The 21620-nt window shown below is 38.0% G+C and overlaps 1 protein-coding gene across 2 annotated transcripts; it reads right to left on the reverse strand.

Moving 5' to 3' along the window:
* Window positions 1–297: 297 nt before the first annotated feature.
* GTPBP8 (GTP binding protein 8 (putative)) lies at window positions 298–14235 on the reverse strand. Of its 2 annotated transcripts, XM_058731407.1 has the most exons (6): window positions 13794–14235; window positions 11866–11964; window positions 8635–8765; window positions 7558–7657; window positions 5270–5388; window positions 298–473 (listed from the first exon to the last, which is right to left on the reverse strand). In XM_058731407.1, exons 1-6 carry the CDS (start codon window positions 14229–14231, stop codon window positions 392–394), a joined length of 969 nt encoding a protein of 322 aa, XP_058587390.1. In that variant the 5' UTR covers window positions 14232–14235; the 3' UTR covers window positions 298–391. The 2 variants fall into 2 exon arrangements, with proteins under 2 accessions (XP_058587390.1, XP_058587391.1); XM_058731408.1 differs by lacking the exon at window positions 11866–11964.
* Between the last annotated feature and the right edge of the window lie 7385 nt (window positions 14236–21620).

Here is a 21620-nt window from a genome sequence, read left to right on the forward strand (position 1 = left end):
CCAGCAACGTGGATGGAATTGGAGAGTATTATGCTAAATGAAATAAGTCAGGCAGAGAAAGACAGATATCATATGTTTTTACTCATATGTGGATCCTGAGAAACTTAACAGAAGACCATGGGGGAAGGGAAGGGGGAAAAAAAGTTACAGAGAGGGAAGGAGGCAAACCATAAGAGACTCTTAAATACTGAGAACAAAACTGAGGGTTGATGGGGGGTGGGGGAGGGGGGAAAGTGGGTGATGGGCATTGAGGAGGGCACCTGTTGGCATGAGCGCTGGGTGTTGTATGGAAACCAATTTGACAATAAATTATATTTAATATAAAAAAATGTTGAAATTATTGATGTTCAAAACTCCAGTTGGCATAGAGAATTTTGAATCTTCAGCTAAACTACAGGCCATCAGTCTTAAGATTTCCTGTTATATTTGCTATAAAGCATCTCAACAGATGGATTCCAGAATAGGTCACAGAACTGTGAAAAAAAAAGAAAAATCATTTTCTTCTTTACTTCAGATATAATAACAGATTTGACTTCATCCAACTTAAGAACTGTTTAAAACCTCTTGAGTTCCATGTATGAAACAGAATGTCTTAATTTGTCCTGCATTTCCTCTCTCCCACCAGCCTGCTGTATTCTGATGATTCACAGTATCAGATCGATTTCCTTCAGGATTCTAAAAATTTCAATGCATTACTACTTTGCCTTTTACTTCACAAAGTGCTTTTTTTTTTAAATCGAGGTATAACTGACACGTAACATTGGCTTCAGGTGTATAACATAATGATTAAATACTTGTATATATAGTGAAGTAATCACAGTAAGTCTAGTTAACATCTGTCACCACCTGTCACATCATTATAATTTTTCTTGTGATGAGGACTTTTAAGATCTGCTATCTTATCAACTTTCAAATATGCAATTCAGTATTAATAACTATGGTCACCATGCTGCACATTACATCTTGATGACTTATTTTATAACTGGAAATTTGAACCTTTTGATCCCCTTTACCCATATCTCCCATCCCCCATCCTTTACTCTAACAACCACTAATCTCTGTATCTATGATCTTGTTTTGTTATTTCTCAAATTCTACATATTAGTGAGATCTTATGGTAACTTGTCTTTCTCTGCCTGACGTATTTCATATAGCATAATGCCCCAAATATCCACCCATGTTGTCACAAATGGCAAGATTTCATTCTTTTTATGGTTGAATTGTATCCATTGTGTGTGTGTGTGTGTGTGTGTGTGTGTGTGTTTTCCCATTCTTTGTCCATTCATCTATAGGCGGACAGTTAGGTTTCTTCCATTTTTTAACTATTGTAAATAATATTGCAGTGAACATGGTGCAGATATCTTTTCAAATTAGTGTTTTTGTATCCTTCAAGTAAATACCTGTAAGTGGTATTGTTGGATTATATGGCAGTTCTATTTTTAATTTTTTGAGGAACCTCATACTGTTTTCCATAGTGGCTGTACCAATTTCATCAACAGTGCAAAGGGTTCCCTTTTCTCCACATTCTCACCAAAGGCTGTTATTTCTTGCCTTTTTTGGGGGGCAAGGGGGCTTTTTGATAATAGCCATGCTAACAGGTATGAGGTGGTATCTCATTGTGGTTTTGATTTGCATTTCCCTGATGACTACTGATGCTAAACATCTTTTCATGTTTTCACCTTTTTCTTTTGGCCATGTGTGTGTCTTTTTTGGAAAAAATGTCTATTAAGATCCTCTGCCCAATTTTATCACATTTTTTTTGTCTCTGCTATTGAATTTTAGGAATTTTGTATTTTAGATGTTAACCCCTTATCAGATATATGATTTGCAAATACTTTCTTTCATTCAGTAGGTTGCCTTTTCATTTTGAAGATGGTTTCCTTCGCTGTGCAAAAGCTTTTTATAGTTCAGCGTAGTCCCACTTGTGTATTTTTGCTTTTGTTGCCTTTGCCTTTGGTGTCACATCCAAAATATCATTGCCAAGTCTGATGTTAAGGGCCTATGTTTTCTTCTATGAGTTTTATCATTTCACACCTTACATTCAAGTCTTTAATCCATGTTGAATTAATTTTTGTGTATGATGTAAGATTTCATTCTTTTTTATGGCTGAATTGTATTCATTACTGCATTCATTATTTTGCATATGTCTGTCTTGTTTTGCCAACACCATTTATTGAAGACAATGCCCAGTTATCACTGTATATTCTTGGCTCCTTTGTCATAGTGGCCATATGTGTGTGGGTTTATTTCTGGGCTCCCTATTCTGTTCCATTCATCTATGTGCCTTTTTTTATGCCAGTACCATACTGTTTTGATTACTATAGATTTATTGCATCGTTTGAAATCAGGGACTATGATACCTTCAGCTTTGTTCTTCTTTTGTAAGACTGATTTGGCTATTTGAGATGCCATACAAATTTTAAGATTGTTTGTTCTATTTCTGTGAAAAATGCCACTGGAACATCTTCTATTTTGTTTTTATTTCCCAGATTAAAAGTTTTGATCTCTTTAGTTTGTTCTTTTTGTGACAAAGATTCAATAACCTTGATAACTTGGACCTTTTTTTCATTATTTTTAAAAATCATCATCACCATTACTATGTCTGTTATTATCCACCTGTCTTGCTATATCCATCCATATGCATCCATCCATTTGTCAGCATAGAAGTGAGCACATGGTTTCTCAGGATACATGGACTTTATGGATACACTATGACTTTTATGGGTACAGGACTGGTATACACCTATATATAAAACAGGGAGAATAGTTTCTACTGCACTGCTAATTCCATTCTTGATAAAGTACAGCATTTTAGAGTTTTTAACCAAAACTGCCTGCTTGAAAATAGCCCATAATGATTCCTGGGTCATAAATGAAGCTATATGGTTTAAAGGAGAGATACAAGCTGGGTAGTCCACACACTAATTATGGCATCTTGAACTCATCTGCAACATTTCTGTCAACTACTGTAATTCTGTTCTTGGAGTACATTCTCTTTGCTTGGAATCCCACTACATAGAGAGCAATTGCACTCTACTTACTTACATATTTCTTCCATGCCAGTTATTAAAACGGACTGATCCCAGCATTAATCTTTAGGGGCCTTTCACCATTTATACATTTCTACTCAACTGGGGCAGAGTTCTGTCATGAAGTTTAGCATTTAGCTTTTGCCTACAGCCTTAAAGGCCAAAGCCTTCTGGACTATACTCCCACCTTTCTTTTATAAGGATGATATAAGAAAAGAAGGAAACAAAACCGGGCTTTCTCATAATAATTATTTTGTGAACAGGCCAAACTTCTTTCTAGAGGGATGGACTAGGACTTGGTCATGCACATAAGACCAACAAATGTATACAACTCTACTTTCTGAATTGGGTTTTGAGAGGTACAGAATACAGTCTGACAAATTCCTGTATGTGGTCACTATGGTATAGTGAATGGTGAAGTTCTTGAAAGTCACCAGATCCCGCATCTCAAGTCTTAGCCTTTGAGTGTTGTATGGCTTCTGCAGAGCCTTGGTCACTTATGGTGAGTTCTGTGGCAGCAGTGATTCTAAGGTCATGCAGCAGAGAATGCTGACATGTCTCAAGAAGAGAATGTTTCTAAAAAGTACTGGGAATCTGATAACCTGGGTTGTTAGCCTAACCCTGCCACTTACTGACTGACTTTTGGCAAGAAAAGAAACTAACACTTATTATGTGGCTGTGTGTATATCTGTCACAATACATTGTATTTAATCCTTCTAATAATCATATTTTCACTAGTGAGAAAACAGGCTCAGAAAATGAAATAAGTTACTTTAAAATCTATGGTCAAGAAATAAGAAGAATCATGCAAAATAAAGGCTCTCTGACCCCAAAGCCCATGTTCTATTTAAACAGATAACTCTCTGCAATTCACTTCACTTCTTTGACTTGCAACCTTAACTAGAAATAGAGATGTTTATTGTGAGGATCAGGTAAGTCTTATGAGTGATGTAGTGATGTAACCTTCCCCAAGACCATCTGTTTTCAGATAGTTCTAGTTGCTCTTAATGTCAAGTCACAACCTAACCTGACTCATCTGATGGCATATAGCTCACAGCAGTGTGGGACTACTGCTTGATCATTCCCTTGTTTGGGACACTATAATTCTATTAATATAGGTCAAGAAAACATTGTCAGTTTTTCCCCAGCCCCATTATACTGTTAATTCAAATTCAGCTTACAGTCAACTAAAACTTAATTTTTTTCCCAATAAATGCTGCTATTAAGCCATAATCTGCCCATCTTATGTTTTTGCTGCTTTTTTAGCTGAGGTCTCACTTCCTTCTTATTAAACAGAATAAACAGCTGTCCTGCTATGACAATGCTCAGGGCTGTAAGAAGTAGGATTTCATTCCTGCCCCTAGGAGTCTCTATTATATAGATAGGATATAGACAAATAAACGGGTTAAACCCTTGAATGAAAGTCAAGAGAGAAGACCATTTTGTAGGAATGAATGAATGAAGGATTTTGACAGGAATGTTCACAACTACAAACAATTTAAATGTGATCTGGATTGGCAGGACTTTGAATGAATGATTACGGGACAGTTTTATATACAACCTAGTATTAGTTGGTCTTATTATTTCTCATAGCAAATACCATAGTGCCTTCCACAAAGAAGTTAAGAGAGAGAAAATCATACGGGAATGGCACTTTATCTGTGCTCTAGTACAAGTTACCTACTACATCCCAGGTATATGCTCAAAGTATAGACTCATGTTTCATCACTAAACGACATCAACTAGCTCAAAATTGCCAGCTAAAGAAATCATCATTTTGTCTGCTACCAGTGCTTAATTCTAACTTATATGAAGCATTTCTTCTTTACATATGGTCCTTTTAAAGAAAAATGTTTATCCCTCACAGCCCGAATGAGCTTTGTACCATAAAGATAATTTGTTTTTCTCTGAAACCGAGAAAAGCATGGTAGTATATTGTGGTTGCTATTTAGCTGATTTTAAGAAGTAAAAAGTTTTCACTTCTGTAGTCTAGGGTTGAGCTAGGCTGAGGCAGAAAGAAAATGAAGATACCTAGGGAAAATCTAGCAAGAGCCTGTAGAAGAAGACAAACTAGAGGGAAGGAAAAAACAAAAGTGCTGATGGGTTGTGCCAATAAATCATGGCTAAATGCATAGCTTTCCAAACTCCTCTTATGTTAAGTAATACCTCAATCTAAGAAACACTGTTTAATACTAAAGGTTGTGAGTACCTAAAAGTAAGAAAAACAATTCAACTCTTACCTTACAGGAAACAACTGAGGAAAACATCCTTGTGTCTCTCTGTCAACAAATTTCTGGATCTGAAGCACTTGTTTTAAAAGATGTCCCTTGGAAGATTTGTCAATTTTTGTTAATACCATCTGTAAGAAAACAAATATTTAAGCATTAGAAATAAAGTATCTTTTAATACACAGTTTTGCACATTTTTCACTACAAATTTTTAGTAACTAGTAGATCCTTATCAGTTTCTTAATCTCTCTTGTTTCTTCATCTATAAAATAAAAGCAACACCCCCTAAAGGAGTTACCATGAATATTAAATAAGAATATATGCAATATACTGGGGTGCCTGGGTGGCTCAGTCAGTTAAGTGTCCAACTCTTGATTTCAGCTCCAGTCATGATCTCACGGTTTGTCAGATCGAGTCCTGCATTAGGCTCTGTGTTGATAGCACGGAGCCTGCTTGGGATTCTCTCTCAAAATAAGTAAATGAACATTAAAAAAAAAAAAAAAAAGGCATGTATACAATGGATAAAGCATATACTACGTATTTCTATTTAATAGTGCTTTAACTACACAGGGCCATAATATCATGGATTCAAGACCAGTGAAAAGGACCCTTGAGTCATATTTGCAATTGATGTATGACAAATGTTGCATATGATCACTATATATTTCATGTTAACTAAGATACACAGTGAGCATTATCAGGCTGATCTATATAAAAATGCCAACATCATCATTTTTGACCTAAAAAATGGTTCTGTCTTTCATGTAATAATGTTAAGAAAAACCCCTAGAAATCAGGCTATTTGGGGCGCCTGGGTGGCTCAGTTGGTTAAGTGTCCAACTTCGCTCAGGTCATCATCTCACAGTTTGTGAGTTCGAGCCCCGCTTTGGGCTCTGTGCTGACAGCCTGGAGCCTGGAGCCTGCTTCAGATTCTGTGTCTCCCTTTCTCTCTGCCACTCCCCCACTCACACTCTGTCTCTCTCTCTCAAACATAAATAAACATTAAAAAAAAAAAAAAAAGAAATCAGGCTCTTTGTATCTTGTATCTGATACAGTTGTAGGAATGATTATAAAATGAATTAAAACGACTTTGATCTATCATATTTTCCTGGGGAATTTCTATAAAATTATATTTCCTGACTCATCATTTATGCTTTTCAGTTATTAAAAATGTTAATGGTAAAAGAAGTGAGAAGCAGAAAGTGTGTGGTTTCTAATTACTTGTGAATCCCTCCAAATGGCAATCTTTCCTCATAAAAGCAAAAAAGCTGATATTTATTTATATATTTTGTTATTATTATCTTTAAATATGCTGATATTTAAAAGGAAACATAATTCCTCTATCACAAGCTCTTTTCCAAAGAAGAAAATAGTTATTTCCTTAAAGTTGAACTGAGAAAAATATACAATTTCACTAACTGGTACCTATGATACCAAATAAGGAATACTGTATCACTTAATAAAACCAGTTTGGCACTATTTGGGTATTTTCTACTATGTGGACTTTATCAGACCTTTGACTTCTCATAACTAACTAGTTATCACTAATGCTTCACAGAGCTTTTGCAAACCCCAATTCCATAACCCCAAGAATACAAAAATGCTGCCGATTAGTAACATGGTTTGATTTGCATTCAACTCCACTGCTACATTTTAGTGGTTTCCTAACTTTTTTTGAAACCAAATTATAGTCAATGGACTCTTCACTCTTCCTTAGAAAGAAACTTGAGAGTGCTATCTTATCTGCAAAACTCACAAAGCAAAATAATGTGGATACCAACCTACTAACCTGTATTCTATTCTAGGACAAACAACAGAAAAAGCCTTGGTAAGATATTCCTGAAAGAAATTTTGTTTTCTTTAAGAATGTAAAAATCCTACTTGTGTGTGCTGGAGCCTATTTTCTTGCAATGGTTCTTAAATTGCAAATCACTTTAGCGAATTTTCAGTTGCAATTTCATTTACATTTTTGGTAAGTACTACTTGCCAAACTGCTGTTAAAGAACTACTAACATGTTTTAGACAAATATTTATATTGCCACAAAAAAATGAAAGGGAAGAGCACAACTTGAAAATACTTTACTTTGACTATAATTTCGAAACCTTAAGGCTGAGGGAGAGAAAAGAGAATAAAAGTACCACACAACTTGTCTTACTGGCTGATAATCAAAAAGATTAGTCAAAAGGGACTCTTGCGGAGACAAGACCTGCTCTTTCACCAAACACACACACACACACATTTGCACATGCACACAAACTGGTATTTCTAACTGCAACTATGATTTGAAAGAAACACTTACCACATAAGGTAATGCAAATTCTTCACACATTTCTATGGCAATACCGTCGGTTTTTTGAATTCCAACAACACTATCCACTAACAAAAATGTTCTCATCAAACTGTAAGAATGCAGAAATAAAAATTAATGACAATATAAAATACACTCATTCATTTCTCCCCTGGCCTTTACTATCCTAAGAAATTTTCCTTTGAATAATTTTGCATTCCAAAATTTAAAAATTTCTTCAGGCAAAAGGAATTCTCAGTTCACTAGGAAGTCCATTCTATAATCCAATAACTCTCAATGCTGTTACTTTCATTAACTAAATTTACTAAATATTAATTTATTTTAATACCATGTATTGAACCTAAGATCCTCTGCCTAAGACTAGATACAAAGATGAATTAGTCCTTTCCCTTAAAAGCTTGAACTCTAGTGGGAGAGACATGAAGCCAATTAACGATGTTGTCACAAAAACGTCTAAATTTTCAAATATTATTTTAAGACTAACAAATAACGGAAACCAGACACATTATGTTTTGTATTTTTTTGTGTGTAAATATTTCATCTTAGTTTCTATGTAAAGCTACAAGCAAGATACTTATACTTTTTTATAATTCAAAAGTTTAACATTAATTTCTCTATATGTTGTACAATGCTTGAAACATAAAACTGCCATTTGACTACCTATGGAGACCAAAGAAAGTTACATTTACTGAGGATGTGGTGTCAGAAGTATTTTTAAAATGCACTGAAGTTTATCTAAATGTGGTAAATACCACAATAACCAATAATCTTTATTTTCAAAATTAGTCAGCTAAGAGTTTGATATAAAAACATTAGTGAACTCTGCTGAAAAACTAGTTATAGTCTCAATTTAGGAAAACACTTAAATTTAAAATTAAGCTAATCTACAAGAAAAAATTAAGCAAGCAGTATACACCTTGGCCCTACATGCTGTACTGTAGAATATTATGAGACTAAAATGGACCGTCTAAAAGAAGTCACTTGATAATGCAGAGTCATACGGTGCAGAATATTCCATTAATGAAAACGTGCTTTTGGATTAAACTTACAAGAAAATTTTTTCCTTACTTCCTTCGTTCTTTTAGATAGGTCTCTACCATGTCAACAAAATCTTCAGGAGCTCTATAGCCATAACCTGGCATGTCCACCAATGTAAAATATTTTCCAACTTTGAAAAAATTCATCTTCTTTGTGTGCCCCTGATAAAATAAATGGAAAAATAAAAGCTTTGTTAAAATATGTCCTTAACCACCAGAGAGTCTTAACAAGAGAGAACTGACAGTTGATGGAGGGAGGTGGGTGGGAGATGGGCTAGATGGTTAAGGAGTATTAATGAGGGCACTTGTTGTGATGAGCACTGGGTGTTATATATAAGTGAAGAACCACTGAATTCTACTCCTGAAACCAATACTGCACTATATTTTAACTAAAATATACAAATATATACAGGTATATGTGTCCTTTATATATTTAATGACTCAAAATATTTTTATTCAATTTATTAAAAGCCTAAGTATTATGAATATAATCCTAGCTGGGTTGATGATGATACAGACAAAGAAGATAAAAGAGAAGTGGCTGGAGATAAGCTTCGATGACACTACTTCTTCCCTCCAATTCATTTTTAAGAGAATCTATATGATTTAAGAACTCTGGATTAAGAATATGTAGCCAAATTATGTTGGAGTCTTTTCATTAGCTCTGTCTCAATAAAAAGTTACCCTGTAATGGTGTGACTGTATTAGTTAATATTCTCTGATGAATAACAGATCTCCACTTTAAAGAGAAATAAATTGGGGCACCTGGCTGGCTCAGTCAGTTAGATGTCTGACTTGGGCTCAGGTCATGATCTCATGGTTCATGAGTTCAAGTTCTACATTGGGCTCTCTGCTGTCAGTGGCACAGCCTGCTTGGGATTCTCTGTCTTATGGCATAGACTGGCTAAACTAAAAATACTTACTGTCAGTCATACAGTTTTTCATAAAACCTAGATGCAAAGCCTGATAGTTTATTACGCCGAGACTACTCCTTCCCTAGGATCAGATCTTTCACACGTTTCATTAGATGGTTTTTGTGCTTTCATTAAACCATTTTTTAAAAGCATATACAACACTATAAAATATGTGTTAAACTAAAATGATGTAAAGATGATAAAAAATCATGGTCTTGTGTCCAATGACACTATTAATCAGAAAACAAACAGTTAAGATATAAAATTTAAAAAGTCAATTGTTTGGAACTTGGAACAAATACTTCCAGAGGAAAGATTTTAAAAAACAGTGCTTAGGTTCCCATCAGCTGATGTGTCTATCCATAGGAAAATGACAAATCAGGAATGTCAAGAATACATTTCTTCCAGGGGCACCTGGGTGGCTCAGTCAGTTGAGCGTCCGACTTCGGCTCAGGTCGAAATCTCGCGGTCTGTGAGTTCAGGCCCCACATTGGGCTCTGTGCTGACAGCTCAGAGCCTGGAGCCTGCTTCTGATTCTGTGTCTGCCTCTCTCTCTGCCCCTCCCCCGCTCATGCTCTGTCTCTCTCTCTCTCTGTCAAAAATAAATAAACATTAACAAAAATTTAAAAAAAAGAATACATTTCTTCCATTGTTCTCTAATAGAGAGTAGGGAACCACGCTACCTAGAAATGAGAATTTAGCTGGTTTATCTGGTAAGACAGAGTAGGCGTAAGCATAGGAGGTTTCATGAATGACAACAATCATCGGCATCAGCGATGGAGCCAGGGAATCAACTATATGAAGAAATGGGGAGCAAGAGAAGACTAGTGAAGCTTCATGGAAGGGTTCCAATGCAAGGAAAGGGAGGCAGTGAGCACAAGGTTGGTGGGAATATATAACAAGGTGAAGGGAACTGGGGGTGAGTTTTAAGGAGAGGGTATCTGGGGCGCCTGGGTGGTTCAGTCGGTTAAGCGTCCGACTTCGGCTCAGGTCATGATCTCACGGTCTGTGAGTTCGAGCCCCGCGTCAGGCCCCGTGTCGGGCTCGTGCTGACCGCTCAGAGCCTGGAGACTGTTTCAGATTCTGTGTCTCCGTCTCTCTCTGACCCTCCCCCATTCATGCTCTGTCTCTCTCTGTCTCAAAAATAAATAAACGTTAAAAAAAAAAATTAAAAAAAAAATAAGGAGAGGGTATCTTAGATATTGGTACAGTCTGCATCACTGAGAAAGAAGTAGAGAAAATTAAAAACTGACAGAAAGTTACTACAGCAGACTAGCTGACATAATCACATAATTCGGTCCTGGGTAAACCTGGGTCTGTCTAATTGTATATGTGTATGTATGTATATATATTTATATCTATGTATAAAGAGAGAGGGAATAGGGGAAGAAAGGGAAAAAGGAGTTTGCAAGATATAAAAGCTTATAGGAGGAAAAAAATAATTCAAAACAGTTTCCTCTAAAATCAGCGTAAAACTAAACGATCACTCTTAAAGAAGTAAATATAGAATGGCAAAAGAACACTTTATATGGCAACTCTTTGGAAAAGATCTGGACAAAAGGATTTCCTCAAGAAACTTTCAAGACTACTAAAATAAATACAGACATACTTTCTTTTTCTTCAGGGAAATATACAGGCATTAATGAAATGTCTTACTTTACTACTTATTTGAAAGAAATCACCTTTCTAGGGGCACCCTGGTGGCTCAGTTAGTTAAGCGTCTGACTCTTGATTTCAGCTCAGGTCATGATCTCATAGTTCGTGAGTGTGAGCTCTGCGCTGGGCTCTGTGCTGACAGTGTGGAGCCTGCTTGGGATTCTCTCTCTCCCTTGATCTCTGTCCCTCCCCAGCTTGTGCTCTCTCAAAATAAATAAATGAGCATTAAAAAAAAAAAAAGAAGGGGCGCCTGGGTGGCTCAGTCGGTTAAGCGTCCGACTTCGGCTCAGGTCACGATCTCGCAGTCCGTGAGTTCCAGCCCCGCGTCAGGCTCTGGGCTGATGGCTCAGAGCCTGGAGCCTGTTTCCGATTCTGTGTCTCCCTCTCTCTCTGCCCTTCCCCGTTCATGCTCTGTCTCTTTCTGTCTCAAAAATAAATAAACGTTAAAATAAATAAATAAATAAATAAATAAATAAATAAATAAATAAAATAAAATAAAATAAAATAAAATAAAATAAAAAAATAAAAAAAAAAAAGAAGACCTGTTCTAGGAACTTAGCAAGTATGGTTTCTTGTACCTCTCAACATTTATTAGTTATTTTAGTCAATTTCAGAGATAGTTCAGACAATTTTACATTTCAATATACTGTTTCTTTTAAATTCCACCTCCCCATCCCTTTCCTTCAACATACCGGTTTTTTGGAGACTCTGACTTCAACCTCTGGCGCCAGTGAAAAAAGGGCTTTTATTAGAGAGGATTTTCCAACATTGCTTCTGCCTATAAAACACACCTTATACAAGGAAAAAAAGAAGCTAACTGAATACTAGGTTTATATATACATTTTTATTATATGTTGTATTAGCTGCAAAAATCTGTCAAACTACTGTCTTGCCTAGCCATGTAAAAAGGTGGCCTATGGGGCACCTGTGTGGCTCAGTTGCTTGAGCGTCTGACTTTGACTCAGGTCATGATCTTGCAGTTCGTGAGTTTGAGCCCCGCATTGGGCTCACTGCTGTCACTTCAGATCCACCGTCCTGTCTCTCTCGGCCCCTCCTCTGCTTGTGCTCTCTCTCTCAAAAATAAATACACATTCAAAACAAAACAAAACGAAACGAGGTGGCTTACATTTAGTCAAACCTCAAATTCTAACATACAGCTACCACGTATTGAATGATTTCCAATGCCAGGTACTGTTCAAAGCACATAACGTGAATTTTCTGATTTACTTTTTACAACATCCCTATAAGGGAGGTAATAGTATTATCCCCATTTTACAAATGATTAAAACTTGAGGCAGAGAGAAGCTAAATAATTGGCTCAAAATTATACAGCTAGAAAGCGAAGAAGCTGGAACTGAACTCAGGACATCTATCTCCAGAACCTGTGCCTTTAATGACGGTATACTACTCAAGAATGTCTGTGACAATCATTAAGCATTCCATATTTACAAATTTTTAAGTTAAAAACTAGATGCATTTCAACAAAACTTACTCTACAGTACAACTACATGCCTGAAACTGCATTTCCCCGCTGCGATTCCCAGAGTAGACTGCAATACCATTGTAATTACGAGGTTATTCCTTCCTCTTGACCTCTCTTGCTCCAAATAGGCTCTTCTCCTTTAGATCTCTATAGTGTAGAAAGAAACAAAATGTTCCTGATACTAACCATTAATATGCATGACTCTGCTTCTTAACATGGTATGAAGGGGGTACAATACCAATCAGGGTTCTAAGTGAAGGCAGTATGACTCCCCCGCCCCGGGGGTGTTTTGGAAATCTGTAAGGGCATTTCTGCTTATCAATATGAGTGGGTGGTACTTAGTGCACAGGGGACAGGGGCACTATATATTTCACAAGACTGGGGTCAGTCCTTCAACATGAATTGATCTGAGTCCTGCATATATTTCAAAAGCTTTGCCAGATTAAATCCAATGATAATGTCTAAGTAAAACTGAATTTTAAAAAACAAATTACACAAAAAGTCCAGTAATTAAGAGCCTAAGTGGAAACACGATGCTGTCTTGTAATTATTAAATGATTTACCTACGTCCTTAGTTCTGACTACATAAACTACCATAACCGTTCTGATTAGAAGGAAAGTTTCCACTGAAGTGGTGCAGTTACTGCAAATAGATAATGAGGTCTGCAAGACACGCCTAAAATGCACACTCGTGCAACTTCACTAAAGTTGTTTTTAAAAAAATCTACATCATTGCCATGTATATATAATTCTTATTTTTGCACGGCCGGAACTTTGGCTTGAGTGAAAATTACATATTGGTAAGGACCACCACATTTATGAAACTATTATACTTTTCATATTCCTCACTTTGTCTCATTTTTCTCGGCATGCTTTCCCCACTTTAATTAAAAAGGAAAACGATAATAAAAGGCCAGTTAAATTTTTTTTTGTACGCTTGGTTTGGGTTTTTACAATATTTTAAAATCTTCTATATTCATTACCAAAATAACTATTAACTCTATGTGCTTTTTTGGCTAAAATAACTATATGTGTCCACACGAAGCTAGACATTTCTCTCCCGTTCGGTGACAAGAACAGGTGAGGGCAATATGCCTGTCCAAGTCTTCACGACCAGAGGGCGGCGGTGGCTCTCACCTCAGGGCTGGGGAGGGCTGGGGCGTGGTCGAGACGCACGGCGGAGCTGAGGTAGCTGATGCGGTTCCGGGACGTGGCCGTGAAGACGGCCTCCGCCTTGGAGATGTCCTCCAGGCTCGGGTCGAAGATCTTCACGTGAAGGTCCAACCTCGAGTCTGGTGTGAGCTGCCGCTCGAGTTCCCTGAGTGGGAACACGAGCTTCGTCATTTGTCTCTTAGGCAGCCTGAGCACGTCGGTGAAGGCGTGGAACGTGCTGCAAGCTCGGCTCAAGCGCCGCAGCGCCGCTGGCACCTCAAATAGCGTCCTCACGGCGTGCCGCAGCCTCGGTATTGCCATTTTCTTCTCCAAGAAGCCCCGCGGCTGGGCAACAGGGCCAGGTTCTGGTCTGCGCGTGCGTGATCCCGCTCCCGCTACGCCTGATGGGAATTGTAGTCTCATCTGGACTCACCCGTTTCCTTCTGAGCTTTGATTCCAGGGAGACGGGGGCTGGGGTTTCCTGGCGAAGGGCAGGCAGGTGGGGGCGGGGGATTGGAGGCTGGTGGTTGACTTTCACACGCAGGCCCGCTGACTACTGTGCCTTTGACTTGTGTATCACTGTGGGGAGGCCGTTTAACGGTTTACAGAGGTGAAAAGATACCTGGGCTGTGTGGCCCTTGAGTGTCAAACGAAGCAGCAAACGTGTGAAGCTCTGGTGGATTCCGGGGCCATTTATTCCTCGCAGTAACTGGTAGTCTCACGGATCATTGGCGTTGATGTTGATGTACACATCACTAGGCAAAACTAATTCCCTTGTAGAGCTTCAATGGAAATTATATATAGAGTCCAAGAGGGAACTGTCAAAGTCCAGGAAAATCCGCCAAATCAGTACTAAAGGGGATTCAGTCCAGTGGATGGGATGTTGCAATAGTACTTTCTGTGTTCTTGTAATATTCTGACTGACATCATGTTTCCAGGTGATCTGGGTGAAGTAGCATCCTCTCCAAAGGATCTAGCTTCCTGCCTAGGCAGGGTGTCAGGGTTTAGATTCAGAATAGGATTTAAATCCCAGTGGGGAAAAGGAATGTGGATTGGGGAACCAAGCAGCCACCTAGTCTTGCAGATTGCGCAAACAGAACATGGAAGTGAGACAGGACTTGTATTGATCCAAGGGCATCGCTCCTCCCAGAGAACTGTGGAAATCCCACCCTTGGTCTAGTTGCACAGCAAGGAGGTTAGGATGTATTTTGCTAAACTGTAGAAGCCAGGGGAGGCCGATAAATGAGGACCGTATTCATATACTGTACTATTATCTACCCTCCTGTATAATACTGTAGTGTATGTTATCCAATAGATGATAAGGCATCCCTGCTAGATTCCATCATTTGTTAATTCATCAAATATGTAATGAGCACCTATTATATGCCAGGCACTGCACTAGGTGCTGGAGATATTATCAGTGAGTAAATAAAAAGAGTTTCTGTCCTCATGTTATTGTCTTGATAATAATATGATAAATACTAATTAATTTACAATAAATAAAAGACTATATTAGATAACAAATACTTAGGAAATAGCTAAAGCTGAGTCACATGGGTGTGTGTGTGTGTGTGTGTGTGTGTGTAGAGCTGTCAGAGTGTTGCATTTTAGTGTGATCCTCACTGAACAGGTAATATTTGAGTGCAGACTGATGGAGATGAGAGAAGCATTCCAGATGTAAATGCAAAGGCTCAGAGGCAAGAGTGTGTATGGCTTATTTGAAGAACAGCAAGGAGGCCAATGCGGCCGGAATGGAGTAAACGAGGATGGATGTTGGCAGTGACTCTAGCTATTCCTATCAAATTAGTCTGTATATAAACATTTGAAGTGAATTATGTTGTTTTTCACTGTTCGGCATCCCTTGCACATAGAGGAACCATCTGCTCCCACTCTATGTAGTTCTGTTGGGACTATCGATAATAGAACTCCTCCTGATTACAGGAGATCGGGTTTGGCCATATATTGTATGTATTATGAGAATAATGACTATGTGAGTAATGTGCAAGTGACCCCAACCGAACCAGTCATTATGTTGAAGTTGGATGGGCAGCTGGCTCTGCCATTGAGTCAGAGCTGAAATGTGAGTCCAGCACTCATGATGGCCATTCTCCCTAGCTATGTGGAGGACACCCACAGTGCTTTAAGAGACAATGACACAAACATACAAAGAAAAACAATAGTGAGAGGCAGCGTGACTCCTGATGAACTATGTTGAATGTCATGTTCTGTCCCTCAGCTCTTCAATCACACAAGTCAATATGTTCCTCTCCTTGCTTTTACTGGACCTGATTTGACATGGATTTGACTGCAACCAAGACTCCTGATGAATACAGTATTATAAAATGCTGTGTGGTTCTTCATGTAAATCCACAGCCATCAGACTACAATGTGGGATAGTTGGACGGTCCTATGTAAATTTCAACCCTATTAAAGAGGAGACATGGTAAAGCTTTAGGCCTGCTGGTTCGGCAGGCCAAAGTGTTATTTTCCTGGGGCTCCTGGGTGGCTCAGTTGGTTAAGCATCTGACTCTTGATCTCCTCTGGGGTCATGATCTCATGGTTCTTGGGATCAGGCTCTGAGTCAGGTGCTGTGCTAACAGTGCAGAGTCTGCTTGGGATTCTTTCTCTGCTCCCCCCCTCCTCTTTCTCAAAATAAACAAATAAACTTAAAAACAAATGTTACTCTCCCTAATGTAATGGCTGGACTTCAGGGAGTTCAAGTCTCCCTTCCACTTAGGATATTTCCTCATTCAGTGGGTATTTATGATCTTTGGTAAACATCAGTAATCAAGTACACTGTAAAAATTAACTGAGTTATCCTCCTGAGAAAAACTACCTTCTGTTTGACAGCTTAGGAGATAGTTACCGCAAAGTTAACAAGATTTTACTATTTAGTATGACTTGAAGAGGTATTACATACTTTGCATACATTCCTTAGCATCAGCTCTTATTGCTACAGTCTATCCGGCCTAAATGCCATACTGTTACTCTGCCATGTTCATCTAATGAGGATGAGAGGAACAGAAGTAGAACAGTGGCAAGATCTTATCATTAGGACAGGGTTCTCTCAAGTGTTCCATCAGTGACATCTGTCTCTATAATGATTGGCCATTAGTCCCAGAGTGATCTCAATTTATGTTCAAATTCTATAGGTGCCAAGTTTAGGGAATTCATCTAAGATGCCCAGAAGGCAAACATTGTATGCCTAAATAGAATCAATGACATCAGGGAGTCAGCAAGTCATACACATAGATTAACTCTTATCTTGGACTAAAAATGATTTGCATGCTCTGACAGAAGCCAAGGCAGGGATTCTAGGAAAACTGACTTCTAGATGCAATATTCTAGGTAATAGATACAGTTAATCTAGGTAATAGATTAGGTCTCAGTGTCCAGTTTACACAATACATTTTCCTACCATACTCTCCCCTTGCTTTAACAACAGTAATTAACATGTATTAAGTGCCTGCTATGCATTTACCCAGAATACCCAGAATTGATCTAGGTGCCAGGAATAAAATATAAGAACATCATGGGCACAACCTAATTGGGACTCAAACTCTTGTATTAGGAGGAAAATACTGGGGGGAAGGAAGAAAGAAGAGGCATTAAATGAATGAGAGTAATATGAGAGAACTTATCACCTGTAACTTAAGTTGCTTAAATTGTAATAACTACCATCTGAATGAATGCTATAAATTAAAAAAAAATTTTTTTAACATTTTTTTTTATTATTTTTTTTTTATTTTTGGGACAGAGAGAGACAGAGCATGAACGGGGGAGGGGCAGAGAGAGAGGGAGACACAGAATCGGAAACAGGCCCCAGGCTCCGAGCCATCAGCCCAGAGCCTGACGCGGGGCTCGAACTCACGGACCGCAAGATCGTGACCTGGCTGAAGTCGGACGCTTAACCGACTGCACCACCCAGGCGCCCCACATTTTTTTTATTTTTGAGGGACAAAGAGACAAAGCATGAGCAGGAAAGGGGCAGAGAAAGAGGAAGACACAGAGGAAAGAGGAAGACAAAGCAGGTTCCAGGCTTCGAGTTGTCAACACAGAGCCCAATGCAGGGCTCGAACCCATGAACCACAAGATCATGACCCGAGCTGAAGTTGAACACTCGACCAGCTGAGCCCACCCAGGCACCCTGAATGCCATAAATTTAAAATGCATTTAATTATGCTTTTCTCAAGTTTTCTGTGCAACAGCTCATTTCATTTAAAAAAAAATGTACAGTAGATATCCCTTAACATGTTGACCCAAATTTATGGTGCACACATGCAACATGATGTATGACTTATTTCTCTAATTTTCTGACTGAATTATAAATTATTATTCTTGAAATTTATTATTTTGCCATTACTCAAAAAACAGCAAAGATGTATTTCCTGTGATCCTCTTCTTTGGGAACTCAACAAATAATTTAGTTTCACTTTATATTTCATTAATGTATCTTTAGAGAATATCTCTAACTTCAGAAAGGGTATTTCCTTCAGAGAAGCCTTTTGAGCTTTCTTTTAAGGTTGTGCCTGCTGTACCACCAGATTTCTTTAAAGCGATGTGGAGATTAAATAGCAGACAGTGCTCATGTGTAGGAGGTGAGTTCTTAGAATGATTTGGGTTTGGAGGAAGGGTAGTGTAGATCTTCACTTCCTTCGGGGTTGTTTTTCTCAATAGAAAAAAATTGTTTTAGGTAGTCAATTTTTCTCATTGGTAATTGTGTGTTTGATCTTCCTGCCATATTACTGCTATTAAAATATTTTTGAACACTCTTCAACTTGTGTTTTTATATTATTCAGGGTTTTTTTGGGTTTTTTTGCCAGAAAAAAAAAAACATGGATTTTCCTGTTCTCACGGATAACTTCCTTAACATTTAAATTTGTATTGCCTAAGAGATAAGGTTATTTTAATGGGTAACTTTACCTTATAGTATATCTCTAATCTATACCTTCATTGCTTTATTGTGAATGAATGGTTTGTCCTCTGGCACCCTGGGTAGATGAGATGGCTTTCCAGAAGCAGAGATGTTGACATGCATTCAGACTGTTTAATCCACTTACGGATAGATTTTGTTAGGGGTCCTCAAGACTACTACTCCCCAGATTTGGTGATTCACTAGGAGGACTCCCAGGACTCAGCATGTGATTGTACTTGTGGCTATGACTCGTCATAGTGAAAGTATACAAAGCAAAACTGTTAAAGGGAAAGGTATTCAAGGTAAAGTCTGGAAGAAATGAGCCACAAACTTCTATGAGTCTTTTCCCAGTGAGTTGCATAGGATCCACCTGGTTCTTCCAGTATTGTGTGAAATGTCTACCAGGAATGTTTGCTTGAGCCTAGACTCCAGCATTTGTATCACAGGTTGGTCATGTAGGCACACAGTGCCTGTGAAACTGACTGTACTCACTGAAATTCCAGATTCTCAGAAGGAAAGCCGGTGCACGGCATAAACCTTATTGTTTGTACAAACAGCAGAGGTACAGTGAGCCACTGTTATCACTTAGGGAAAGTTTTCTAATCACTTTCCCAGACACCAGCCAAGCACCAATCTGTAAACAAGCCTTTCTGGGGACTACAGTCACAAGCCTGCTATGTTAATTCTTTTCTGTACGTAGATTAAAAGGTAAACAATTTAAAAACGAGAAGTTTCTCATCTACACTTACCATGAGACTGTTTACTCGCAGGGTAAGTTATGTTCCAGGTTCTGCTCTAAATAGAAATGATTTCTCTGGAAATTTTCGAGAAAAGTGAGACAAACCTGCTCTAGTCTTTTTAGTGGAACATGGAAAAACTAAAGCTTTGTGGGAGGTAGTTGCATCAGCTCCCTGTAATGAAGTATGGGACCTCTAAACAGCAGTTTGCACTAAACATCGGTGGTTGACTTGGTACGAACAGCAGATCCTAGGTTGACTAGGTATTTCCTGGTGTATTTAGCTGGAGTTGAGTGCACCTAGGTTCTTGAACATTCCCTCCAATCTGCTTACTCACCCCCTTCATGGGTTGGATAATACATTATAAAAGATTTTTTATGATTACTTTTAGAAAACAGTAACACCTAGGGTAGAGATACCGCGCAGTTAGTTACCTGATAGGCAGGGTCTCATGGGTGGAGGGCAAAGAAGGAGTGGTTAAGCATAGAATGTAATGCTACATAGTCTTCATGCTGTGATGTACCCTTCTATTGCCTAAACCACTACAAACCAGGGCCCAGACTTTTACTCTTCTCCCCAGATATTTGTTATTTGCTAGGGTAGCTAACTGATTTTACCACTATCATATGAACTCATAGACTCACTTTATGAACACAGAAGGAAAAAAAAAATCATTCTAGAAGTAGTAGAGTGCACAGACCTGGCGCACAAAGAATTTAAAATAAAAGCAGTAAATATCCTCTGAGAGATATGGGAGAATATAGGAAATATGAAACAGAAAACTTCAAAGAAGAACAAATTAGAGATACTGGATATCAATATATTATTGTTGAAGTAAAGATATCAGTGGATGGGTTTAATTACTGGATAGCAGAATGAATACAGCTAAAGAGCAAAATAGGTGGACAATCACATTGGAGAATCTTTTAAGGAAGAGATAAAATTAGGAAGCAGTAATAAGATAAAAAAATAAAAAAGCTAAGAGCTGCTGGGGATAGGAGAGGAAATGTTAATATTGGTATGATTGGAGTCACTGTAAAATAAATGGAAGGATGTTAGTATTTGAAAAATAATTATTGAAAATTTCTGGAATGGAAGATGTAAGAACCTTGGTTTGAAATGGTTCATACAGGGACCCCTAGGTGGCTGGCTCTGTACAGGGGCCCCTGGATGACTGGCTCAACCGGTTAAGCATCTGACTCAGTTTCGGCTCAGGCCATGATCTCATGGTTTTGTAAGTTTGAGTCCCTCATTGGGCTCCATGCTGACAGTGCGGAGCCTGCTTGGATTCTCTGTCTCCCTCTCTCTCTCTGCCCCTCTCCCACTCACACTGTCTCTGTGTCTCTCTCAAAGTAAATAAATAAACTGAAGAAATAAGAGCTCATACAACAGAATAGATGAGAAAACTTTATACCTAGATATATTAAAATTGACACTTCAGAGCACCAAAGTCAAAAAGCAACTTAAAACTTTCTAGAGGATAAATACAGGTCAACTACTAAGCAACAAAAGTCATCCTGAACTTTCTGAGTAGCAACACTGGATGCAAGAAAAGACTAAGTAGCATTTTTAAAGTGTTGAAGAAAACGAAGATCAAACTTAGTAAATTTCATTGACTAAGCAGTGACATCCAAAAACATATTCTAAAATCCAGAACTAAAACTCTAGTCTAGACCAACGCTACTTAAAGGGTCAATCCAAGAATAGTTTGTTATCCATCTGGATGAGATAAGGGGCTTAGGCAGGAATGTAAATCAATATGCTGTTTCTTTTATTGAGAAAATCTTGCTAAAAAAAAAACAAAAGTCAGCAAGACTAAATTGTATGCTTGGTAATACAGTTGATTTACATCACTCAAAGCTTTTTTTTTTTTTTTTTTTTTTTTTTTTTTTATTCACAAACTGATATCAGTTTGTGGACCAGTGCTGGTTCATGGACCACATTTTCAGTAGCACTGCTCTGGATGATATTAGCATAGGATGAGTGTGGATGGTTGTATACAAAACCATAAGGACAATAGAGTGAGCTTAGAGATTTGTCTTCCTTTTTTTGGTGGAGAGATTTAGATACTGATAAACTTTAAAACTTCATAGGGAAAAAAAATAATAAATATGAACTTATTAAGTTGGACTACCCACCATAAGACTATAAACAGGAAGT

Source organism: Neofelis nebulosa, chromosome 5 (assembly GCF_028018385.1).
Source record: "Neofelis nebulosa isolate mNeoNeb1 chromosome 5, mNeoNeb1.pri, whole genome shotgun sequence".
NCBI lineage: Eukaryota > Metazoa > Chordata > Mammalia > Carnivora > Felidae > Neofelis > Neofelis nebulosa.